Source organism: Carettochelys insculpta, chromosome 16 (assembly GCF_033958435.1).
Source record: "Carettochelys insculpta isolate YL-2023 chromosome 16, ASM3395843v1, whole genome shotgun sequence".
Taxonomy (NCBI): Eukaryota; Metazoa; Chordata; order Testudines; family Carettochelyidae; genus Carettochelys; species Carettochelys insculpta.
The window spans coordinates 15,792,062-15,812,277 of record NC_134152.1 but is presented as its reverse complement, the minus strand read 5'-3'; the positions used below and the strand labels follow the sequence as shown (position 1 = coordinate 15,812,277).

Sequence of the window (20,216 nt, the reverse complement as noted above, 5' to 3'; positions counted from 1 at the left end):
AGTACACCAACTCTTAGAAAAGAGTCAGATGGAAAAGGTATGTTGTCTGCTTGCTTTCCTTTAGTGCTTAGCACAGGCTCTGACATAATGTTTTATTTTTAATGAGATAAAGATGAGACATAGGAAGAAAATAAATATATAGAGAAAAGGAGTTGTGTGGATGTGAAGGGGAGGGAAGAAATGAGCAGGGTAATCAAGTGAAGGAACTGGTTTGGCAAAATCCCAAGAGCCCAGAAATTCTGGCAACAGCTTGGAAACCAAGGACAGAGAAAGAGCAGGATAACGGATAAGGAGAAAAAAGCTGAGTAAGAAAATACTTTATAATGTTATAAAAACTAAGCCCTGTGTTAAGACACAGAAGTTTAAAGAGGTCATTACCTGTGCTTTTCTTTCTAGAAAAATGGTGCTGGAACTCAACACCCCACCCCATGACAGCTTAAGCCCCTGCAGCCACAAACCACCCCCAGATGGCTTAACCCCTCACAGTCCCAAACCATACCCCTCCTGCCCCCAGGCCTACCCCCCTCACCGCAACCCCAAATCACCCCCTTGCCCTCAGGCTTAAACCCCCAATCCCCACCCCCCCACCCACAGCCTCACACGACCCCGATCCCAGGCTTAAACCCCCAACCCCCACGCACAACCGCAGCCTCAAACCGACCCGACCCCAGGCTCATTTCCCCCTGCCAGCCCCCAGGGTTAAACTCACCCCCTGCAGCCTCAAACGGGCCCACACCCACCTCATACAGGAGCTCCTCCACTCTCCCACCCACAGTATCTCCCAAAATGGCATGGCTATGCGTGAGCCACCCAGAGCAGCTCCCAGCATGGTGTGGTGCACCCATGTGCAAACTGCCCAGAGCATCTCCGGGGGTGGCGTGGCCATGCGCAAGCCACCCAGTGTGGCATCCTGTCCTGTCCTACCTCACCCAAGGAAAAAAGGTGCCAGAATGCAGCTTTCCAGCAGAAAAAAAAAGCCCTTGGCATGATCTTTACTGAATTTTTCCTCTCAGTGTTGTTAATTTAAAGAATATGGTCCCACTAATGTTCTTTTAATAAAACTTGTTTTCTCTCTCTATGCACTGGGGAGAGTAAGAGAAATTGCACAAATATTGAATTGTACATAAGTGAAAATGCTTTATGGAATAAAAAAAGTTAACACTGTTACAGAATTTTCCCAAAAATCATTCTCAGAAGTCTTCCAGTGTGTATATCTATATATAAAAACCTGTTTTTTCACTAACCTGACAGACAAACTTGACATCTGGTGAACTTCTATTGAAGGGTTTTGGAAAAATATAGAAGTTAAATGATTTCATTACGTACCTGTGAAAGGTAACAGTCACAAGTCAAAACAGAGTTTATCAATTATCCAGTATTAAAAAAAATTGCAATAAGACAAGAAAAACACATACTTAGCTTCTGTGGGGTCATATTTAAAACTACAAAGGCCAAACTGAAAAAGCAAGAAGTCCATGGAATGCTGAAAAGAAACAGGAAAGAATAATGATGACAAAATATTTTGATATGAGAGGCATTCTTGGAAAAACTTATTTGTGTGAGTCTCAAATTTGTACCTCATTGTTAAATACTGGTTTTACCTTTAAATATGAAAATACCTCAACATTAGTTTAAACCTTAGTTTTAAAAGGACCTTTAGCTACGTATGATTCATGTTTAATAAAATTATTTTTACTAACAAGGTTCCATTTTTCTTTTGAAGTTTAGCATTTCATTTTTACCTTTTCTTTGTTTTTGCAATCTTTTTCTGCACTTCATGCAACAGGGACAGTGAATAGATCTGTTTCTCATGCAGCAAACCTATATTGTTGCAGCTTCCATTACCACATATAAACTAAACCCAGCTTTTTAGACATATGTTCTATTCTCTCTTTTTAAAGGGACACCACAGATTTGATCAACTTCAAGTGCACTCAAGTAGTTTCAGGTGATATACCTGTCTCAGAAGTACCTCCTGATACTTATAATATAACTGTCACCTGTTGTGGATTGTGTACACAGCAATCTTGAAAAGGAACATCTTTTGGAAAGGTGAAACTGATAAATTATTCAGAGGGAAACAGTGCAGTTATACATAAAGAACTAAGAACACCACAAAGTAAACAAAATTAAAAATACAACTGTTCTTCTAATCTCTTGAATTTTAATCATTCTAACTGTAATCCCTAATAGCATGTAAAATATACAGATATGATATCAATTTGTTAAATCCTTGCTCGAAAAATCTAGTGTTGTAGCCAAAAATCCCTTGAAAGAAATAGATGTAATAGCTTTTATAGCCCACAGCAAATAAATTCAATTAGTTAAATAGGTTTAGAATCTAATCACTCAAGTATACAATATAGAAAGCTGCAGTAAGAGAAATCCAGAGTTGCTAGTTGCCTCTGAGTATCGGTTTTTTTGTTTTATTCTACATAATAAATAACTGCCCTTTATTTTGGGGCTTCATGGCCACAGAATGTAACGGCTTACTTCAAAGTTAAGTGCATTCTATGTACAGTCAGACTTAGCTTCTTTGGTACCATGATTTAAATGATTTCTTTTGGTGATTTAAATCAATGATGTAAATCTATCCACCCTGCTGAGCAGTAATTGAAGCAGGTCCAATACCAAATTATAGTATTTTGAAAAAAAAAAAAAATACCTAATGTAGATTCTATTGCCAAATTTGTTAAATGAAAGCTATTGCCACAACAATAAAGGGCATCGCTATGAGGTAGGTTAGTAATGTGTTGCAAGTGGGGATATAAATCTACATTTCTCCACCGTGCCGTGCAGTCACTTTCTGTTAACCCTGCTGCTGCACGTGCTAATTCACTAGTGCACTTTGCGTCGTTGTGTAGCAGTAAGTACACACAAGAACATTCACTGTGTGGGATGCTGGAATACTGCAGATTTACATCAGTGTTCTCTGTAAACTGGGTGCTTATGCAGATGCTCACGAGACATTCAAATGCCAACTATGAGATTAGCAGAATGCCCACAAAAAGGTTTTTGTTTGCACAGGTCTCAGTGTACACAGAAAAAAAATTATTCTGCACAAAAATAGAAAAAAAGTCCATAAATGGGTGGAAAAAGATTAGAGGCAACATTAATTTACACCCCAGCTTGCTTCACCATATCTATTCATCTGGACAAACACTAAAACTGAGTTGCCAACATCTCTCTTCCCCATTTCATCTGGCAGTGGCCCAAAGAGTTCTCAGTTGGTGGTATTTGTTTCCCCCTTTTTACATACACAGGCAATCTGGCCTTGTGCTTAACGTCAGATATAAAATTTCTCACGTTGTATGATTTGTCTAGCTCAGAGGTTCTCAAACGTATCTAACAAAGCTACCCTTCTTTTTGTCTGCAGTAATTTACACCCATAGGCCCACAAGTACATATTCTGCCACACAACTCTGAAGGCAGAGTGGAGACCAGAGGCTACTAGGTGGGCGTCCAACTCTGAAGGAAGCACAGAAGTAAGGGTGATATTGATGAGCATCACTTCTCACATTATTATTTTTCAAAGCAGATTTAATAAAACTGCTGCCACCTCCCAGCTCTGCTCCTCCAGATGACATGCGGAAAGGAGGTAGGGGAAAGAGAGCTGACTCCTGGTGAGGGACTGAGGTGAAAGTGACGAGAGCATAACTCAACTCTGAGTGAGGATTTGAGGTTGGAGGGGGAAGAGGGTAGATGACAAGCCTTGAGCTGTCTGCTTTATCGTAGCCTCTCGTGCACAGTCCTTCAGCAACTCCTGGGACTGACAGCCAGAGCTCTTTCGTAAAAGAATGGTATGGGCACTCAATTTCTACACCTCCAATGGGCGACCCGCCCTACAGTTTGAGAAATACTGATCTAGCATCAATGCTACTCACATAGGCTACGTCTACACTTGCATTCCTCTTCTGAAAGATGGATGCAAATGTGAAATAAAAATGCAAATGAGGTGCAGTTTTGCATGTCTGGCACCTCATTTGCATGTTATTTTAAAATAGCTTCTTTCGAAAGAAGAAAACAAGTGTAGACACTGCTCTTTCAAAAGTAAACCCCATCTTCGAAAAACTCCTTCTTCCCTTTTTTTAATGAGAAGAAGGAGTCTTGCAAAAATGGGTTTTACTTGCGAAAGAGGAGTGTCTACACTGGTTTTCTTCTTTCGAAAGAGGCTATTTTAAAATAATATACAAATCATAGCATATGCAAATGAGGTGCCAGATATACAAATCTACACCTCATTTGCATTATCAATTTCCCTTATTTGCATACCTCTTGCAAAAGAGGGATGCAAGTGTTGACACAGCCATAGATAAAAGAACTAGTGTGGACTGGATACAGGCACTTTACCACTATGATGTGTTGCATTTGACCACTGTTAGACCAATGCCAGAGGCTATCAAGCAGACTTTGCCAGATTTCAACTTAAAAGGATAAGCATTGCCTTACTTAAGGCTAAAGAGAACAAAAATATTGTTTTTAATCAATGCCTAATGTCTTTAGCTTAATAGAAATTTAAAATCATACTTGTCTCCACTGTTTCCCTGCCAACATCTTGTTGGAAGACAGATTTCAGAATATGGGCAAAGTTAAACATTTAGCCCCTATTCTCCTTGCTCAAATTCAAATTTTTATCTCTGAGTATTTATTTTTTCTCAGAATAATGCCTATCATGACATATTGATATATTCTGTGAACAATATGTTCTAGTCTCAGATATATTTCCACCTCCTACCAAGGACAACAAAATACAGTAAACACTTATGTGAGTTAAGTGAATCTCAAAATCCCACTCCCTCTGGGCCCTGGTTCAACCCCCAGACCCAGTTCAACACCCGCGCACAGCTCTGGCTCACCCCCCACCCCAAACCCCAGGCTCACTGCTCACCTCCCTGCCCAGCTCCAGCTCACCACCCCCTCACCTGCAGCTCCAGTTCAACCCCCACCCCAGCCCCAGTTCCAACCCCCCTCACCCTAGCACCGCTCACCACCTGTGCATGGTTTCAGCTCATCCCCCACCGCCTTGCCCAGCTCTGGCTCCAGCTCACCTCCCACCCTCATGTGTGGCTCCAGTTCAACCCTTCCAGCCCCACTACAACCCCCCACTGGCTCACCACTCCTACACATGGCTCCAGCTCAAACCGCCCCCACCCCCCAGTAGCCCGCTGAGGAAAAAAGCCACCCCCTAGTTGCACAAAATTTGAGTTACACAAGGGTACATGGGAACGCAACACTCACACAAATCGAGGCACTACCGTACTTCAAAATTTTAATTTTAATTCATAAGTTCTATATTTACCTTTTTAAGTTTTTGATACCTTTCTTCTGGTGTGTCAAAACCATTGGTTAATGTGCTAACAGATGGTCCATCACTGATTCCTAAAATACAGGAAATGTTACATAAAAATAAAGCGATATGAAGAGGATAAGTGAGGAGCAACAAAAGGAAATTAGTCAGGAACCCTAGGCCACTCTGAAACTCACATAGTATTATATTACGAGTGTACAAGTTACCATAGAACCAAACAAAAGATTCTTCCCCTGTAAGTGAATGACTCTTTACACAAAACCCAATTGAACTATGTTGCTCTGCATAAACAATCGGGTGAGTTCAGGAAAGATAATGTGTTGGTAGCAAAGGCATGTATTTCCAAAAACAACTATAAAACCTTATTTGTATTTTTCACCAGTTATATAAATGATCCTGATTGCACATCTCATGGTACCAATGACAGGAGATCGATGGGTCTCAAGACACATCACCAGAGCTTGAGTTAATTAAGTCACAAACCAACAGCAGCATGAAAAGTACTTTTAAATGACTGAGGCCTCTCTATGCAATACATAAGGCAAAAGGAAAGACTGACATTTTAACTTAATTTTTACTTTAGGTATTTCATTTCCCTGTTCAGACACCTGAGAACAACACATAATTCTGATGACAGTTATCACATCTAGGGCTGGGCTGCTGCCAGCCCTTGAACCAAATTATAAACCCTGTATACCAGGGAAACTACTTCAAGCCCGGGGCAGGGCAGCACCTCGGGCTTTCACAAACCATAACAGTACCTGAGAACTCCCCGTCAATAGCCAAGAAGTCTGCCTCCTGGATGGCTTCGTACACTTTAGGTAGGTTATCTTTAAAATCTGTAAAGCAATCAGAAAAACCACCGCCTGAACACAGGGCTGTTACTGGCAGGGAGCCTCCATCCTGTCCCATCCCATCCCGCCCCCAGTTCGTGTGCGGGACCAGAGCTGCCGACCTCCCACCAGGAACTCCCAGACAGCAGGGCCCTGAGAGGCGCAGCGCCCAGTCGCACAGCGGCCGTGGCGCTGGAGAGAAGCCGGCAGCCCCGGGGCAGCAGACAGGAGGGACGAGTCCTGGCGCCCAACGATTCGGCTCGCGCTCGGGACCAGACCACCCCAGCCGCGGCCCGCGCCAGGCCAGGGCAGGGCCTCGGGCAGCAGCACGGAGCTAGGCTTCAGGGGGCGGGGGGGTCACAGCGGCGCCAGCTGCCGCTGCCCGCCCGCGCATGGAGCCCCGGCTCCTGTCAGGCGGCTGCACGCAGCCCGCCAGCGCTCCCCGCCCGCTCCCTCGGCGCGGCTGAGCGGAGGCTGCCGCGCGGGCCCGGCCGGCCCCCCCACGCCGCAGCGGGTGTCACTCGCGGGGCACACGCAGCTCCCGAGCACAGCGGAGCCACGACTCCCTCACGAGGTCCCGGCTCCCAGGGCCCGGTGAGACGGCCTGGGGACAGAGCGATGAGGCCGGACCCCGGAAGACCGGCGCGCACCCCGTCACTCACTGCTCCTAATGATCTCCATCCCCGCGGCCCGGCCCGGAACGGCCCGGCCGGAGCCCCGCACGCAGCGCCCGAAACCCGGCTCTGCCCGCGCCGAAACACTTCCGGAAACAACCCCCTCCCCACCTCCTCTCCGGCACGTGACGCGGAGGGGGTGGAGCCAGTCCGGCGAAGGGAGGGGCTGTAGAGCGGCGGCGTCTCTGGGCGCGCGCGTTCTCTCACCTCGGGTTCGGGATTCCCCGTGCCCTGGTCGTGGCCTAGCGCGAGCCACGGGGGGGTCCCGTGCTCAGTCCGCCTCCGCGAGCCACTCCCCACCCAGCGGCGTCCCCCGGGGGTAGCGCTCTTCAGGGCTGCGCCTCGCTGTTCCCCTAGGCGTTTCTCACCCGCTGCGATGTGCTTTATACAGGGGATGCGTTAAGTGTGGCAGCCAGATGCAGTGTAGGGGCTGACCCCAAAAATGGGGCGGGGGGAGTCCTCAACCGTCAGCAAAGCTAAACCACAGAAAATGTAAACGAGCAGAAAGAGCTAGTAACGGGACAAATCCTACACGGGTGCCCCAGCCAGCAGAGAGCAGAATGTTTTCCAGCCCTAGTGTCTGATTCGAAGGGCAGTAGGAGCCGAGAGAGAGCAGTCAGGGTGTAAGGCCTGATCTACGGTGCAAAATTAGGTCTAAGTCCTCCAGCCCTGTGAAAGATTTCACATGCTTTGCAATCTCGTTCTGTGGCACCTTATAGACCAGGGTTCCCAAATTTTTTGGCATAATGCCCCTCTTGATTTTTGAGAGACCCTCATGCCCTCCACCTGTTCTTTACCATTATCCACCCCCCCTTTAACTATTCAATTTGTAATTTGTAATAAATACTAAATCTTAATATAACAATGTTATTTAAAATTAAAAATAAGCATAAATAGTTTTTCTTAGCCCCTTGTGGGTGCCTGGTGCAGCCCCAAGCTGGCCAGCTGCCTGAGCCCTGTGCCAGCCACCCGCCTGCCTAAGCCCTGTGCTGCCAGAGCCACCCACTCACCATCTGCTTGGACCAGTCGCCCAAGTCCTGTGAGCCAACCACCAGAGCCACCTGCCTGAGCCCCACGCTGCCAGGGCAGGCCACCCACCAGCTGCCTAATCTACACACTGCTGGGGCCAGCAGCCCGCCCAAGCCACGGGCCAGCTGCCCAAGCTGCCTGCCTGAGTCCTACGCTGTCAGGGCAAGCCAGAGCAGCCCAAGTGCTGTGAGGCAGCCGCCCAAGCTGCCCACCCACCAGCCACCCAAGCCCCACACTGCTGGGGCCAGCTATCCACCCACCAGCCACCCATCCCAGTCGCAGGCCAGTTGCCCAAGCCAACTGCCTGAGCCCCAAGCTGCCAAAGCTGGCCAGCCACCCACTCCCCAGCCCTAACTGCCCAAGATCTGCACGGCCAAGGCTAGCCGCCTGCCCGCCCGCCAGCCAGCCACCAGGGTCAGCCACCTGCTGCCCACCAGCTGCCTGAGCCCCAAGATGCTGGAGCCAGCTGCCTGAGCCTTGCAAGCTACCTGCCTGAATCCCTACCCTCCCCCTAAGCCAGGCACCACCAGCCCCACATCTAACCTCATCCTACTTCTCTGCCCTCCCACAAACAACACTCATTCATCTTTGCAGGAGGCAGCTAGCTCTACATGGGTCTTCGCCATGTGTTTTTTATAGAAGCTGCACCAAGTTGCCCGCATAAAATGGTAGGGGCTGAGAGCTGAAAGCAAAGGTTGGCTCTTTCTTCAGGTGGAGGAAATGATAGGGGGGCTAGGTCACCTCACGCCCCACCCCCCAGAATTTCTTCACGCCCCTCCCCCCAGTTTGGGAAACCATGTTATAGACTAACAGATATTTTGGAGCATATGCTTTCATGGGCACAGACCCACTTCATCAGATGCATGAGTGGGGTGAGGGGGCTTTGACCACCACAGCTTACGCTCCAAAATATCTGTTAGTCTATAAGATGCCACAGGATGTCTTTTTGTTTTTGAAGATACAAACTAACATGGCTACCTCTCTGATACTTTGCAATCTCGGTAGGTCAGCCTAAGCACCTGCATAGGTAGACCTAGGTCAGTAGAAGCATTCCTCCAGGAGCCTAGCTACTGTAGGTCTCAGGGATTTACCACATAAACCTCTTCCACAGTATGGTAAGTGTCTGATGGGGATATGGCAGTGGAAATGCAGATCAAGCATTTCTAATGCAGCAGTGTTGATCCCTTTCATACACCAAGCCAATAAGTCTGACCCCCCAGCATAAACTAAAATTGGGGAGGTTTTGGGGTGACAGCCCTCTCCTTGTGGCTGGGCTGTAAGCCCCTGACTTCATTATAACCACCTTTTGAGTCACAGTCGTGGAGTCATATCCTCTCTGTGAGGATGATAAGCTTTAACCCAATATGCTATAAGGGGCAGAGAAGAAGAGACTGAAGTAAAGACTCAGGTCAAGCCTACTCTAAACATTAAAATTGATTGCAGATATGCAGTTCTAGCTGAGGCAATTGTGTAGCTAGAATGAACTCACTGACTTACCTGACTGTCCTCACTCTCCCGTCGACCTCCCTTACCCCTCATGCTATTGAGGAATATAAGAGTAGACTGCTGACCTGACTACTAGGTGCACAAAATCAAACCCCAGAAGATGAATCCTGAGTGGGCTGATCTTCCACATAGTGACAATATACAGTAAAAAAGGGGAGACAAAAATTTGACATATAGATTTAATTTTGATGCAGAAGAGGAAGCTGGAAATGAAAAGCATGTACAGGTTGAATCTCTATCAGCCAGAATCCTCAGGACCTGACCAGTACCAGATGAGAGAATTTGTCAGCCCACAAGACCTCAGCATTTTCTAGCACATTACCAACACTTCCACTGCTTACTGGGCTCTTAAAACAGTTAGGGGCAAATTACAGCCAAATAACAGCACAGAACACTGAGAGCCAGCACTGGTAGCTGGAAACAAACTTTATGGGACTATGGGAAACTTGGCCAAACCCATGATAAGTGGTCATCTAGCTAACTAAAATCAAGCCAGTTTATTGATATTGCCAGATGACAGTGTTTTGGATTAGAGGGAGTCAATCTGTATTTACTGTCCTTGTGGTAACAATGAAGAGGGCTTTCCTACTCCACAAATGAGACAATTACTTCACCAATGTAGTAGTAGTAGGCATCCTTCGATCCCAAGGGATCATGGGTTTGCGCCCCACTTAGACTGATTCGAGCAGCGTCTTCTGTGGCTGTGCAATCCAGTCCGGGAGTGGCAGTCCTTTCCGCACTGTGAGCAGCAGTAGGCAGATGTCGCTCTGGTATCATGGGCACGGATCTTCCTGAGGGCTCTCCTGTCTTCCGCTTCCTTCACCAAGGTAGTTTCATACACAGTAAGAGCTTCCCTCACTCCGTTTCCAGGCATGCCCGTCTGAGGTGAGCAAATGCCAGGTGTTCACACTGATAGAGTGCTGAGGTCACGCTTGCATGTGTCCTTGTAGCACAATTTAGGTCGCCCTTTCGGCCTCTTTCCAGACGCCAGTTGGCCGAAGAGGACGTCCTTCGGTACGCGGCCATCCGTCATGCATGAGACATGGCCCAGCCAGCGCATACGCCTCTGTTTGAGAAGGGTGAACATGGAGGCGGTGCCTGCCCTCTCAAGCACTGCACTATTGGGGACCTTGGCCTGCCATGAGATACCGAGTATGCGCCTAAGGCAGCGCATGTGGAATGTGTTGAGCCGCTGCTCTTCTTTTGGGCGCAAAGTCCATGTTTCACTGGCGTACAGCAGTGTGCTTGAAACACAGGCTGTGCAGACTTGCACCGTGGTGTGTACAGTGAGCTTATTGCTAGCCCACACTCTCTTTGTCAGCCTGGAGAACGTTGTGGCAACTTTTCCAATGCGCTGTTGATCTCGCTATCAAGTGACAAGTTGTCCAAGATCGTCGAGCCTAGGTACACGAACTCATGGACAACTTCCAGTTCATAGTCTAGCACGTTGATAGATGGCTCGTTACAAATGTACACAACTAGGAAAATAGATTTCTACCCTGGAGATAATAGCCATATTCAATATATAAGGAGATAATTTTCTGCCATGATAGATTTGCACAAGAGTGGAAAATGGAAATTTGGTCTGGCACCTCAAAGCAACCACTCATCTCCTTCAACCCATGCGCTGAAATCTTAGATGTCCACCACACTGACAGCAAGTTAATTTTTCAAGTTTTCCATAGGATGAAGATTAATCAGGAAGTTGATATCGATTGCTGAACTATAGGCTCATAAATTAGAGGCTTGATTTACTGTATAAAACTGAACTATAATTGGAAAAAAATTCTTTGTTTTAATTCTACAGGATATGTCTAACAAGAGCCTTACATTTGTTAAAGACTTTTACTTTCCACCACACTAAACATCACTGCATACATACCCCTGCTTATTGAATGAAAATCAGCTGCTCAAGTCCATAAGCATGTACCTCAATATCAGTAAAGGTATGGAAAAGGGGTTAAGAATATGGTTAAGATATGGTTAAGAAAATGGTTAAGAATATGGAACATCTTCCATTTGAGAAGCAATTAAAATATTTAGACTAAACAGCTTGGAAAAGAGACACCTTGGAAGGGATATGATACAGGCCTATAAAATCAGGTGAGATGTGAAAATAATACAGAAAATGAACAAGAACATTTTATTTACTCCTTCACACACCACAAGAATTAAGGGTCACCCAAAGAAATTCATAGGCAGAAGCATTAAAACAAGCAAAAAGTAGTATTTCTTCATACAACGCACAATGACTCATGCATCTGATGAAGCAGGTCTTTGCCCACGAAAGCTTATGCTCCAAAATATCTGTTAATCTATAAGGTGCCACAAGACTTCTTGTTGTTCTGGAAGATACAGACTAACCCGGCTACCTCTCTGATACAGTGAACCTGTGGAACTGATTGCTTGGGGATTTTTCTAAAAAGCTGTTACTTAATGAAATCAATACACAAAATTATTACATATTAACAATTGTTTGTAGGCTTTCTGCCATGCCAAGAACGTGGCACCAGTATTTAGCCTACCACCACATATGTTGTTGATGCTTTTTGTGCAAAATATCACAATCTTGCTGAACCATAACAACAAATGCTAAGAAGGAACCAGAGTCTTTGGGATTTGGTTTAAGATCAGCAGAAAGATAGCTCCACATGTTTTTTTTACCTATACTGTGTAATTGATTTGCATACAAGGGCAACTACAGCACAACCTTTTTTCATCCAGGCAACAGCCTGTAACGTGGAATACTGAAATTAAATTCAAAGTGTCAGTCAGCAGAAGCAACGAAAGCAGAGCTCAGGCTGGATTCAATCAACCTTCACTCACCACTTGTGCCAAAATATTGAAGTAGATATTTTTGTACTGTAAGAATTCCCCTTCAAGTCCCTTTCATGTTAGTACAACGGTGTTTACACTGTGCCTTAAATAATGTTGCTGTTGAATCCCTGAGGTTTGAATGGTTTTACTTTTCGTGATTTTTTTTAACTGTGAACCCTGGATGTTTGCATGGATTTTTGGCATGTCATTACCTTTTTAACAATTTAAAAAAAAAAACAGAGCCATGGGGCCTGGTTAATTAATCAGTGACATTCCCAGCTCTTTAAAGCAAATAAGTTCGTGGTAGAGGAGTTCCTCACACCCAGGCATAACCCCCTCCCACCCTGTGCCGCCTCAACCCATGCCCAGGATCAACGTCCCACCCTGCTCTGGCACAGCCCCAATCCCTGCCCAGGCTTAATGCCCTGCACGGTGTCCCACGCGCCCGGGCTTAACCCTTCACCCCTGTATGTCCCCAGACTGCCCCCTCCAAATCCAGGATTCGCTTGCTGGCTGAGGAACTCCATGTGCTGCCGCTACTTCCCAGCCAAGCCCTATAGCAGAGGCAGCTCCCAGCACCTTGCCACGATGAAAAACTAGCACTCAATGTAATTGGTTTAATGGCCAGATCCTTCCTGCCAACAGTTAAACCAATTAAACTGAGTACTAGTCTTTCAGGGCCAGCAGGCAGGGCAGGGAGCTGGAAGAGTGAGCAGCGGGAGTCACTAATGTCTCCTTTAAGAACCACAGGCAGCTCAGAGCATGACCCCCCACCCCCTCCCACCCCCAGCCAGATTCCAAAATGGCAGCTGTGCTGAGAAAAAAAGGTGGTGGTACACAGTTCCACTGCATTGTGCTGGAAAAAAAGCCCCGAGTAAGACTTACCATTCTAAGTGACAGTTCAGCCTCACTCCCATCAGAAAGCTTTTATTATCTCTTAGGGGATCTTGAGTTCTATCCCTTCCACCAAGACTAGGTAGAATTATAAATACTGTCTGAGGGTAGTTGCTTCAAGCTCTGAAGTAAAAGAAGGCCTGTTTGTATTGTTAGGCTGTTCATTATGCCACTGTACCTAAAGTAGTATAGTTGGAGTGGCAAAAGTTATTTGTATTGTAGCACTTACACCAAAACAGAATTTCTTACCAATATGATTTATTCTAGATTATGAATAATAAAATCATAGCAGGTTAAATGTATCCAGACTGGGGCTTCTACCATTAACTGTGTGGGGGAAACAGGACACGTGACAGACCTTGCTATACCGGTATAACTTTAAGTTGACCAGACCTTGGTCCAAGGGTCAGCAATGCCCAACACATATGCCAAGATTGGTATGTGAGCAGATTTTCATCGTCACTGAGGGAGGAGCTCAGCCCTGCCCTTTCTCCCCCATGCAGCCCACACCACCTACTGCTCCAAACTTCACCTAAATGGTAAAGATCTTCATCTTGTTTATTAACAAAGGTGTAAGTAGGACCATTAGCAACTTTAAAATTATCTCTGGCACTCAGAGAGGTCGAAAGATCAAATTTCAGCACTCTGCCCCAGGAAGGTTGGTGACCCCTGCCTTAGTCCATGTGTTAATAGCCAATCTCCAGCTGACTTCCTGCTAGCCTAAAACCTCATTTAGAAATGGTACTGCACTTCTTTAAAGGCATATGAATTTCACCAAGCACAAAGTATTGCTACAAATTAGAATTGTTTTCATGGTCCCCCAAGAGAATAGTTATTTGAGTACATTGAACTATAGAAAGTACAAAATCTAAAAAGAGATGTACACAATAGAAAGAAAAAAAACTTTGGATTAGTTAACACAAAAGCTAAAGAAAGAGAAAGAATGTGTATTTAGAGACATTGGTTATTTAATACACGAAAATTCACACTAGAGATCACACATAAGAAAAATATCTGCATTATCTTTGTTCCTGTATTCTGTAGTGTAGATTCAGGATTCATTTTAGGTGAAGACATTTAGGAGCTTTTGCAAACAGCATTTTACATTTTAAAATCAAAGGAGTTTCAACATTATAGCAATACTGAAAGTGCTTAGGGAGTAAAGAGTTTTCTGCCTAGTTATATTCTGATGAATAATCTGGATAGGATTTCTGAATGTGGTTGTATTCAGAATAGAGTGACTTAAGCTTCCTCCTTATTCTGTGACTTTCATACAAAACCTGCTCAGAAAAATCCACCAACTTCTAGGCTGTGTCTACACTAGCTCCCAACTTCAAAGGGGAAATGGTAACTAGGGTGTTGGGAGATTACTAATGAAGTGCTGCGGTGAATATACAGAACTTCATTAGGCTAAATCTTCTCCGCGGCTACTTCAAAGTGCCTGGGCTACTTCAAAGTCCCTTTAGCCGTGTCTACACGTGCACGCTACTTTGAAGTAGCGGCACTAACTTCGAAATAGAGCCTGTCACGGCTACACGTGTTGGGCGCTATTTCGATGTTAACATCGACGTTAAGCGGCGAGACGTCAAAGCCGCTAACCCCATGAGGGGATAGGAATAGCGCCCGTCGAAGTAGGGACCGTGTAGTCGTTGCACGTCCCGCAACATCGAAATTGCGGGGTCCTCCATGGCAGCCATCAGCTGAGGGGTTGAGAGACGCTCTCTCTCCAGCCCCTGCGGGGCTCTATGGTCACCGTGTGCAGCAGCCCTTAGCCCAGGGCTTCTGGCTGCTGCTGCGGCAGCTGGGGATCCATGCTGCATGCACAGGGTCTGCAACCAGTTGTGGGCTCTGTGGATCTTGTGTTATTTAGTGCAACTGTGCCTGGGAGGGGCCCTTTAAGGGAGCGGCTTGCTGTTGAGTCCGCCCTGTGACCCTGTCTGCAGCTGTGCCTGGCACCCTTATTTCGATGTGTGCTACTGTGGCGTGTAGACGTTCTCTCGCAGCGCCTATTTCGATGTGGTGCTGCGCAACGTCAATGTTGAACGTCGACGTTGCCAGCCCTGGAGGACGTGTAGACATTATTCATCGAAATAGCCTATTTCGATGTAGCGTGCACGTGTAGACGTAGCCTTTGAGGAGTAAAGGGACTTCGAAGTGCCGGCTTGCATGTAGCTGCAGCTCAGCCGCAGTTACTTCAAAGTGCCCACACTACTTCCAAGTTTGACATCTGATCATCAACACATGTTTACTCACATGAGTAGATAGTAATAATCATGAGTACTTGCAGGATTAAGCTATACATTTGAAGTACAAAACAGAGTAAACATTTGAATTCCAACAGAATTACAAAGGCCTTTAATTTCTTCTTAAACTATTATTTATTTATTTTTCATTGGAACCAAACAGATAGAGCTCATTACATAGTACTTAAGCTTCCATGCTGCAAACATTCTCATGCTTGACTTTACTACTGTGATGATTCCATATAAATTAATGGTACTACTCACAGTAATAAAACAAAACAGCAGTCATGTAGCACAGTAATAAAGTTACACATGCGTGTTAAATGTTTGCAAGAGAGGGCTTTAACTATAAGGGACAGAAATTGTTTTCTTTAAATTATCTGTTGCTCAGTACCTGGGACCATGGGTGCTTCTATAATACACATACATACTAACAAGATGATTTAAACTAATTAGCAAATCCTGGAGGTGTGTGACATACTGGGATGGAGCTCATTAGAGAAGGGAAGGTATAAGTGTGGAAAGGACAGCAAGCAGGTTTTTCTTTCCACTTTTTGATATCTGACTCTTTTAGGATACAGGGATCCACATAATATTATGAAGGCAATTAATAGTAAGTTTTTAAAATGTGCTTTCTTCTTTTATAATATTTTGTAACACTGTTGGTTTATAATTGCTATTTTATTTTTATGCTGTCAGTATAACTTTTCTTTTTGTATCTTTCCTTTATAGCTGCTATGTAGAAAATAAAGGTTGAGCCAGTTTATTTTTCATGTATACTGGAAAGCTTTCCTGTTTGTATAGCTATCAAACAAGGGCTTAGAGAAATGATGGGGCTTTTTGTTTAGCCCAAGAATTCTAACTCTTATGGTCTTTCACTTCTCTTCTATGAGGCAGTGACAGAGCAAGCTGTACTGTTACTTGAGATTCTGCTTTGTGCTATTAATTTAACAGTACCTAGACTGCTAGGTCTTGATATCATCCCATGATTTAAAGTAGTAGTTCTAAATCCTGTTGTTCTCTTTCCTGAAATTTTTTTAAATTAAATTCTATTACTCCTATCTTAAGAATAGATCGGTGTATGTGCTGGCAACTGTGAAACTGCTAACACAGTATTTTTACCCTAATGTTGCCAATGTTGTTGTAAACTTTGTTTAACTTAGAAAACAGGTGATAAGAGACCTAGGAAAAACATGACTGTTGTAGAGAGAATTATTAGAGATGTGTTGGCTATCCTTTAACGTAACACAAGAACCAAGGGTTGCGCGTTAAAAGGAGTAAGTAGACAATGGGGCTTTTTGTTTTAGCTTTTAAATAAGAAAATACTACTTTACAGACTAAAAACAACCAATGCAAATAACTGCTGGGAAGATAGACGGTCAAAAACATAATTGGATTCAAACCATTAATGGCAACTAAATTCATTCCTTGCTATTAAACAAAATGTTCACAGGTATAACTTCATGTTGTGGGTGTTCTTTGATTGCTAGAAACTGGGATTAGCCACTGAGAGGTATCACTGGATTGCTGTTCAGTTTACTTACTGAAGCATCTGGCACTAGCAATTGTTTCCAGACCAGATACTGGGCTAGATGGACCATTAGTTTGAGTCTGTGTGGCTTTTCTTAAGATGTCCTCTGAATCATCAATATACTTATATAAAATACTGGCATTATATTAATGAAAATATTCATTGAATCTAGCTTAACAAACTTAACATGTTTTTGATGATCAGAGTATGGTCATTCTCCAATAGAAAACTATTTCAGATAAGAGATTTATACTTTGATTATCTGCCTCAGGCTAGCCTCTTGATGATCTGCATTAAAAGAAGTAAAGTTTGTATTGAGTCTAAATTGGCTTAAGCAATTGGAAACTGAAGTGACTACTATTAAATTTCCACCTCTAATTACAAAGGACTTAGTGCTCCTGCACTGTGTCTAAGTGCAGCTACTGCATACTATTAAATGTCGATGATGCTGTCTGATTAAAAAGTGTGACCTATTTAGGTTTTTATATATATATATTCCTTCTAGTATGCAATGGTGACACCATATGCCTCCTACTTTACATATAGTACTGAGTCTCTTCTGTTCGTAGGAGAATGCACAGAGTATTGTGGGCTTACAAGTAAGTTTGGATTCATAAATGGATTTGGCTGTTGTGAAGTTGAGCACTGCAACACCTAACTTCTAGGTGCCTAGAAGATTGAAGGATCAGCACTGCCGTTGACAAAGCTGAGCATGGATTCTCGTATCTAAGCAAAAAGTCGGGGTGAGAGGTAACTGAGAAGGTGATCCACAAAAGTCTGCATTCTTGGTGGTGAGCTGACTAAGCTTGTCAATGGGAGATTCTGAGGAAAAGGATGAGTTATGCCAGGCCCCTCTTTGAGCTGGTACCCTTTAGTTAGTGCTTATATCTGTTAGTCATCCACAGATGAGAACCACAGGTGCCTGGAGTCACGTGACTATTACAGCATTTCCTATGGGAATGAGTTGGGTGTCTCCCACTCCTAACAAACAATGTGAGGAGGGATACCCAGCTCTTACCCTAATGATGAAGGCTCTTGGGAGAGATCTGAGTTCAACTTTCTCACTCCTCGTGGCAGAAGGGAGAGGATTTGAACAGCTATCTGACTTCTTGGAGTATGCTAACCAATGAGCTATGGGATATTATGGTGTTAGGGGGCCCCCTCAGTCTCTTGTTGGAGCTGTTTCACTCTGGATTAAATGAAGACATTTTGCCAGAGATCAATATTCAAGGGAATGACTCCACAGTTCCGTAGTCAGGCTCCTCTGTGGTGTCTCACATAAGCTGCATGCCTATGTCTCCACTGAGGAGAAATTCATGTACCACCCTATCGATTGACAGAGAACCCACAGCTAGGTGTGTTTCTTCTAGAGGTGCACATGCATGTTTCAATGCACATAGAAAAATTTATTCCGCACATGGATAGAACTGATTAGAAGAAACACTGATATCCACCAGAGAAGTGGGAACCCTGAGGCTAGGTCTACACTATGAGATAAATTTGAATTTAAGGTACTTAGCACAATATTACCATGTGACTGTCTTCACTGTGAGTACCATTAGCTCGCTTTAGGGAGCGCTAATATCAATATCATAATATTGTCTGAACCTGTAGTGTCATGTTTGAATAAGGACCTGTGTGAAAGCACCATGTCTTAAAATCAAATTTATTATCCTCCAGAGGTGTCCCATATGTAATCCACAGTGCCAATCCATGCTCTGCTCTGGCCACTGCTCTCTAAGTGCACAGGAATTAGGTAACAGGAAGACCGTGAATTTCAAATCAGGACCAGGCAGCCTGTGGCTATGGGCTCATGTTGGTACAAGAGGTTGAGAAATGTCTGTCTGTCTTTGCCATTAGTGCTGTGAGTGCATCTACCCATTACAAATAGCCCCACCATGGAGTTTGTGGTTCTGCTTCTACACTTAGTATTGTTTTCTGCACTGCCTGGTGCCAGCTGCTATACTGCTGCACCAAGTGGCAGCAAGGCTGATAGGGGGGTTGTGCTTGCAGAAGAGGCTGAGAAACTTCAGTGGTTTACATTTGTGCACACCTGTTCCCTCCCTCCCTCCCTCCACAGACACCACACAGTCAGGGTCTTTCCTGCACTCACCCACACCATGTGGCTAGCCCCCACCCCCATGCAAAATAGTGCTTTGTTCAGTGCTGCTCGTGCTGCCAGGCAGCACCATGTCCTGACTTGTGCGCAGTTAGGGCTTCAATGGCAGCTAAGACTTTTTGGGGGCTTGCAGCCATCCAGGGGGACTACTTCAACTGGCCCCCCACCAAAATATTTTCAGGGCCTTTCTGCCACCTTGGGGAAGTTCCCCCCCCCCACCTCCCCCAGCAGCTACAAATTGCAGTGTCTTGTAGGAGCCCAGGGGGAGTACTTCAACTGGCCCCTCACTGAAACTCCCCCTCCCCAGCAGCTAAGATTCTCAGGGCCTGTCTGCTGCCGGGGGATGGGAATGGTTTGAAGTGGCCTTTGAGCCACAGACCCTGCACCTCCACAGCCAAAAAAGATTTTCAAGGATCGTGCCAATTAGTCATTCAACCTCTCAAATACCAGTCCTCTTCCCCCAAGGCAATGAAATTTGGAAAGCTCCATCTCCCATTCCTTGCATTGGCAATACCTGTGTAGTGAGAAGAGAAAAATCTCCTCCCCTGCCCCCAACCTTTCTATCCTCTTTCTTCTAACTTTGTATCCCTTCACGCAGGGTAGTGGGGATGGAAGGTCAGCTGGGAGTACAGACTGTGCATAGAAGTTGTAAAAAGGCCTGGGAAGCCAAATACACTCCCCTCAGCAACTTTTTTTTCTTTCAAATCTTTATTATCAACTCTTTCTCCATCTCTTCATTGTCCCTGTTATTTTCAAGGATCAGATGTAATCAAGGCAGGGGGGACAGCTGGTGGAGGGCCAGCTGAGAAGACATGCACCTGATATCTTTTATAATCTTTCTGTTACAGCTACAGTTTTAAAAAGCAATTCAGTTATGGAGGAAAGACTTCTGTGTATTTAGCAATCTTTGTTGGTGCACTAGTTTTCTTCCTTTCACCTGGAAAAATGGATGTCTGTTTACCAAGAGAGGGGAAGGAGGGCAATGCAATGTGGAAAGATGATGGCAAATACCAGCAAAAATACCCAGAATGCTATGGGGTTGAGCAAACTGTGGGATAGGTTCCCACAATGCACTGCTGTAACAGTCGATGTCTGTCAATTGAGTGTGGCAGCAATAGGTCAAATTTGTGAGGAGGGTCATCTAATTTATCTGAGTGTAGACATAGCCTACATATGTCCCTCTGCTTCAATCACTCTTCACTGTTAAAACTAGGGATAAATGAGAGATTGAAAAAAGGCCCACATCATCAGAATATCCCACA

General features: G+C 44.9%; 1 protein-coding gene across 3 annotated transcripts in view; it reads right to left on the bottom strand.

Moving 5' to 3' along the window:
* The window catches only part of PARN (poly(A)-specific ribonuclease), a 186,779-nt gene that overhangs the window by 164,586 nt on the left and 1,977 nt on the right, over nucleotides 1-20,216 (bottom strand). For 2 of the 3 annotated variants that reach the window (XM_075010325.1, XM_075010326.1), the window contains exons 2-5: nucleotides 6,070-6,147; nucleotides 5,300-5,379; nucleotides 1,416-1,483; nucleotides 1,245-1,326 (exon numbers count right to left, since the gene is read on the bottom strand). In XM_075010325.1, the coding sequence (XP_074866426.1) occupies nucleotides 1,245-1,326; nucleotides 1,416-1,483; nucleotides 5,300-5,379; nucleotides 6,070-6,147 (308 nt within the window). Of the gene's footprint in view, nucleotides 1-1,244; nucleotides 1,327-1,415; nucleotides 1,484-5,299; nucleotides 5,380-6,069; nucleotides 6,148-6,803; nucleotides 6,903-20,216 lie in introns of those variants that run through there. The other variant, XM_075010327.1, reaches the window with a different exon arrangement.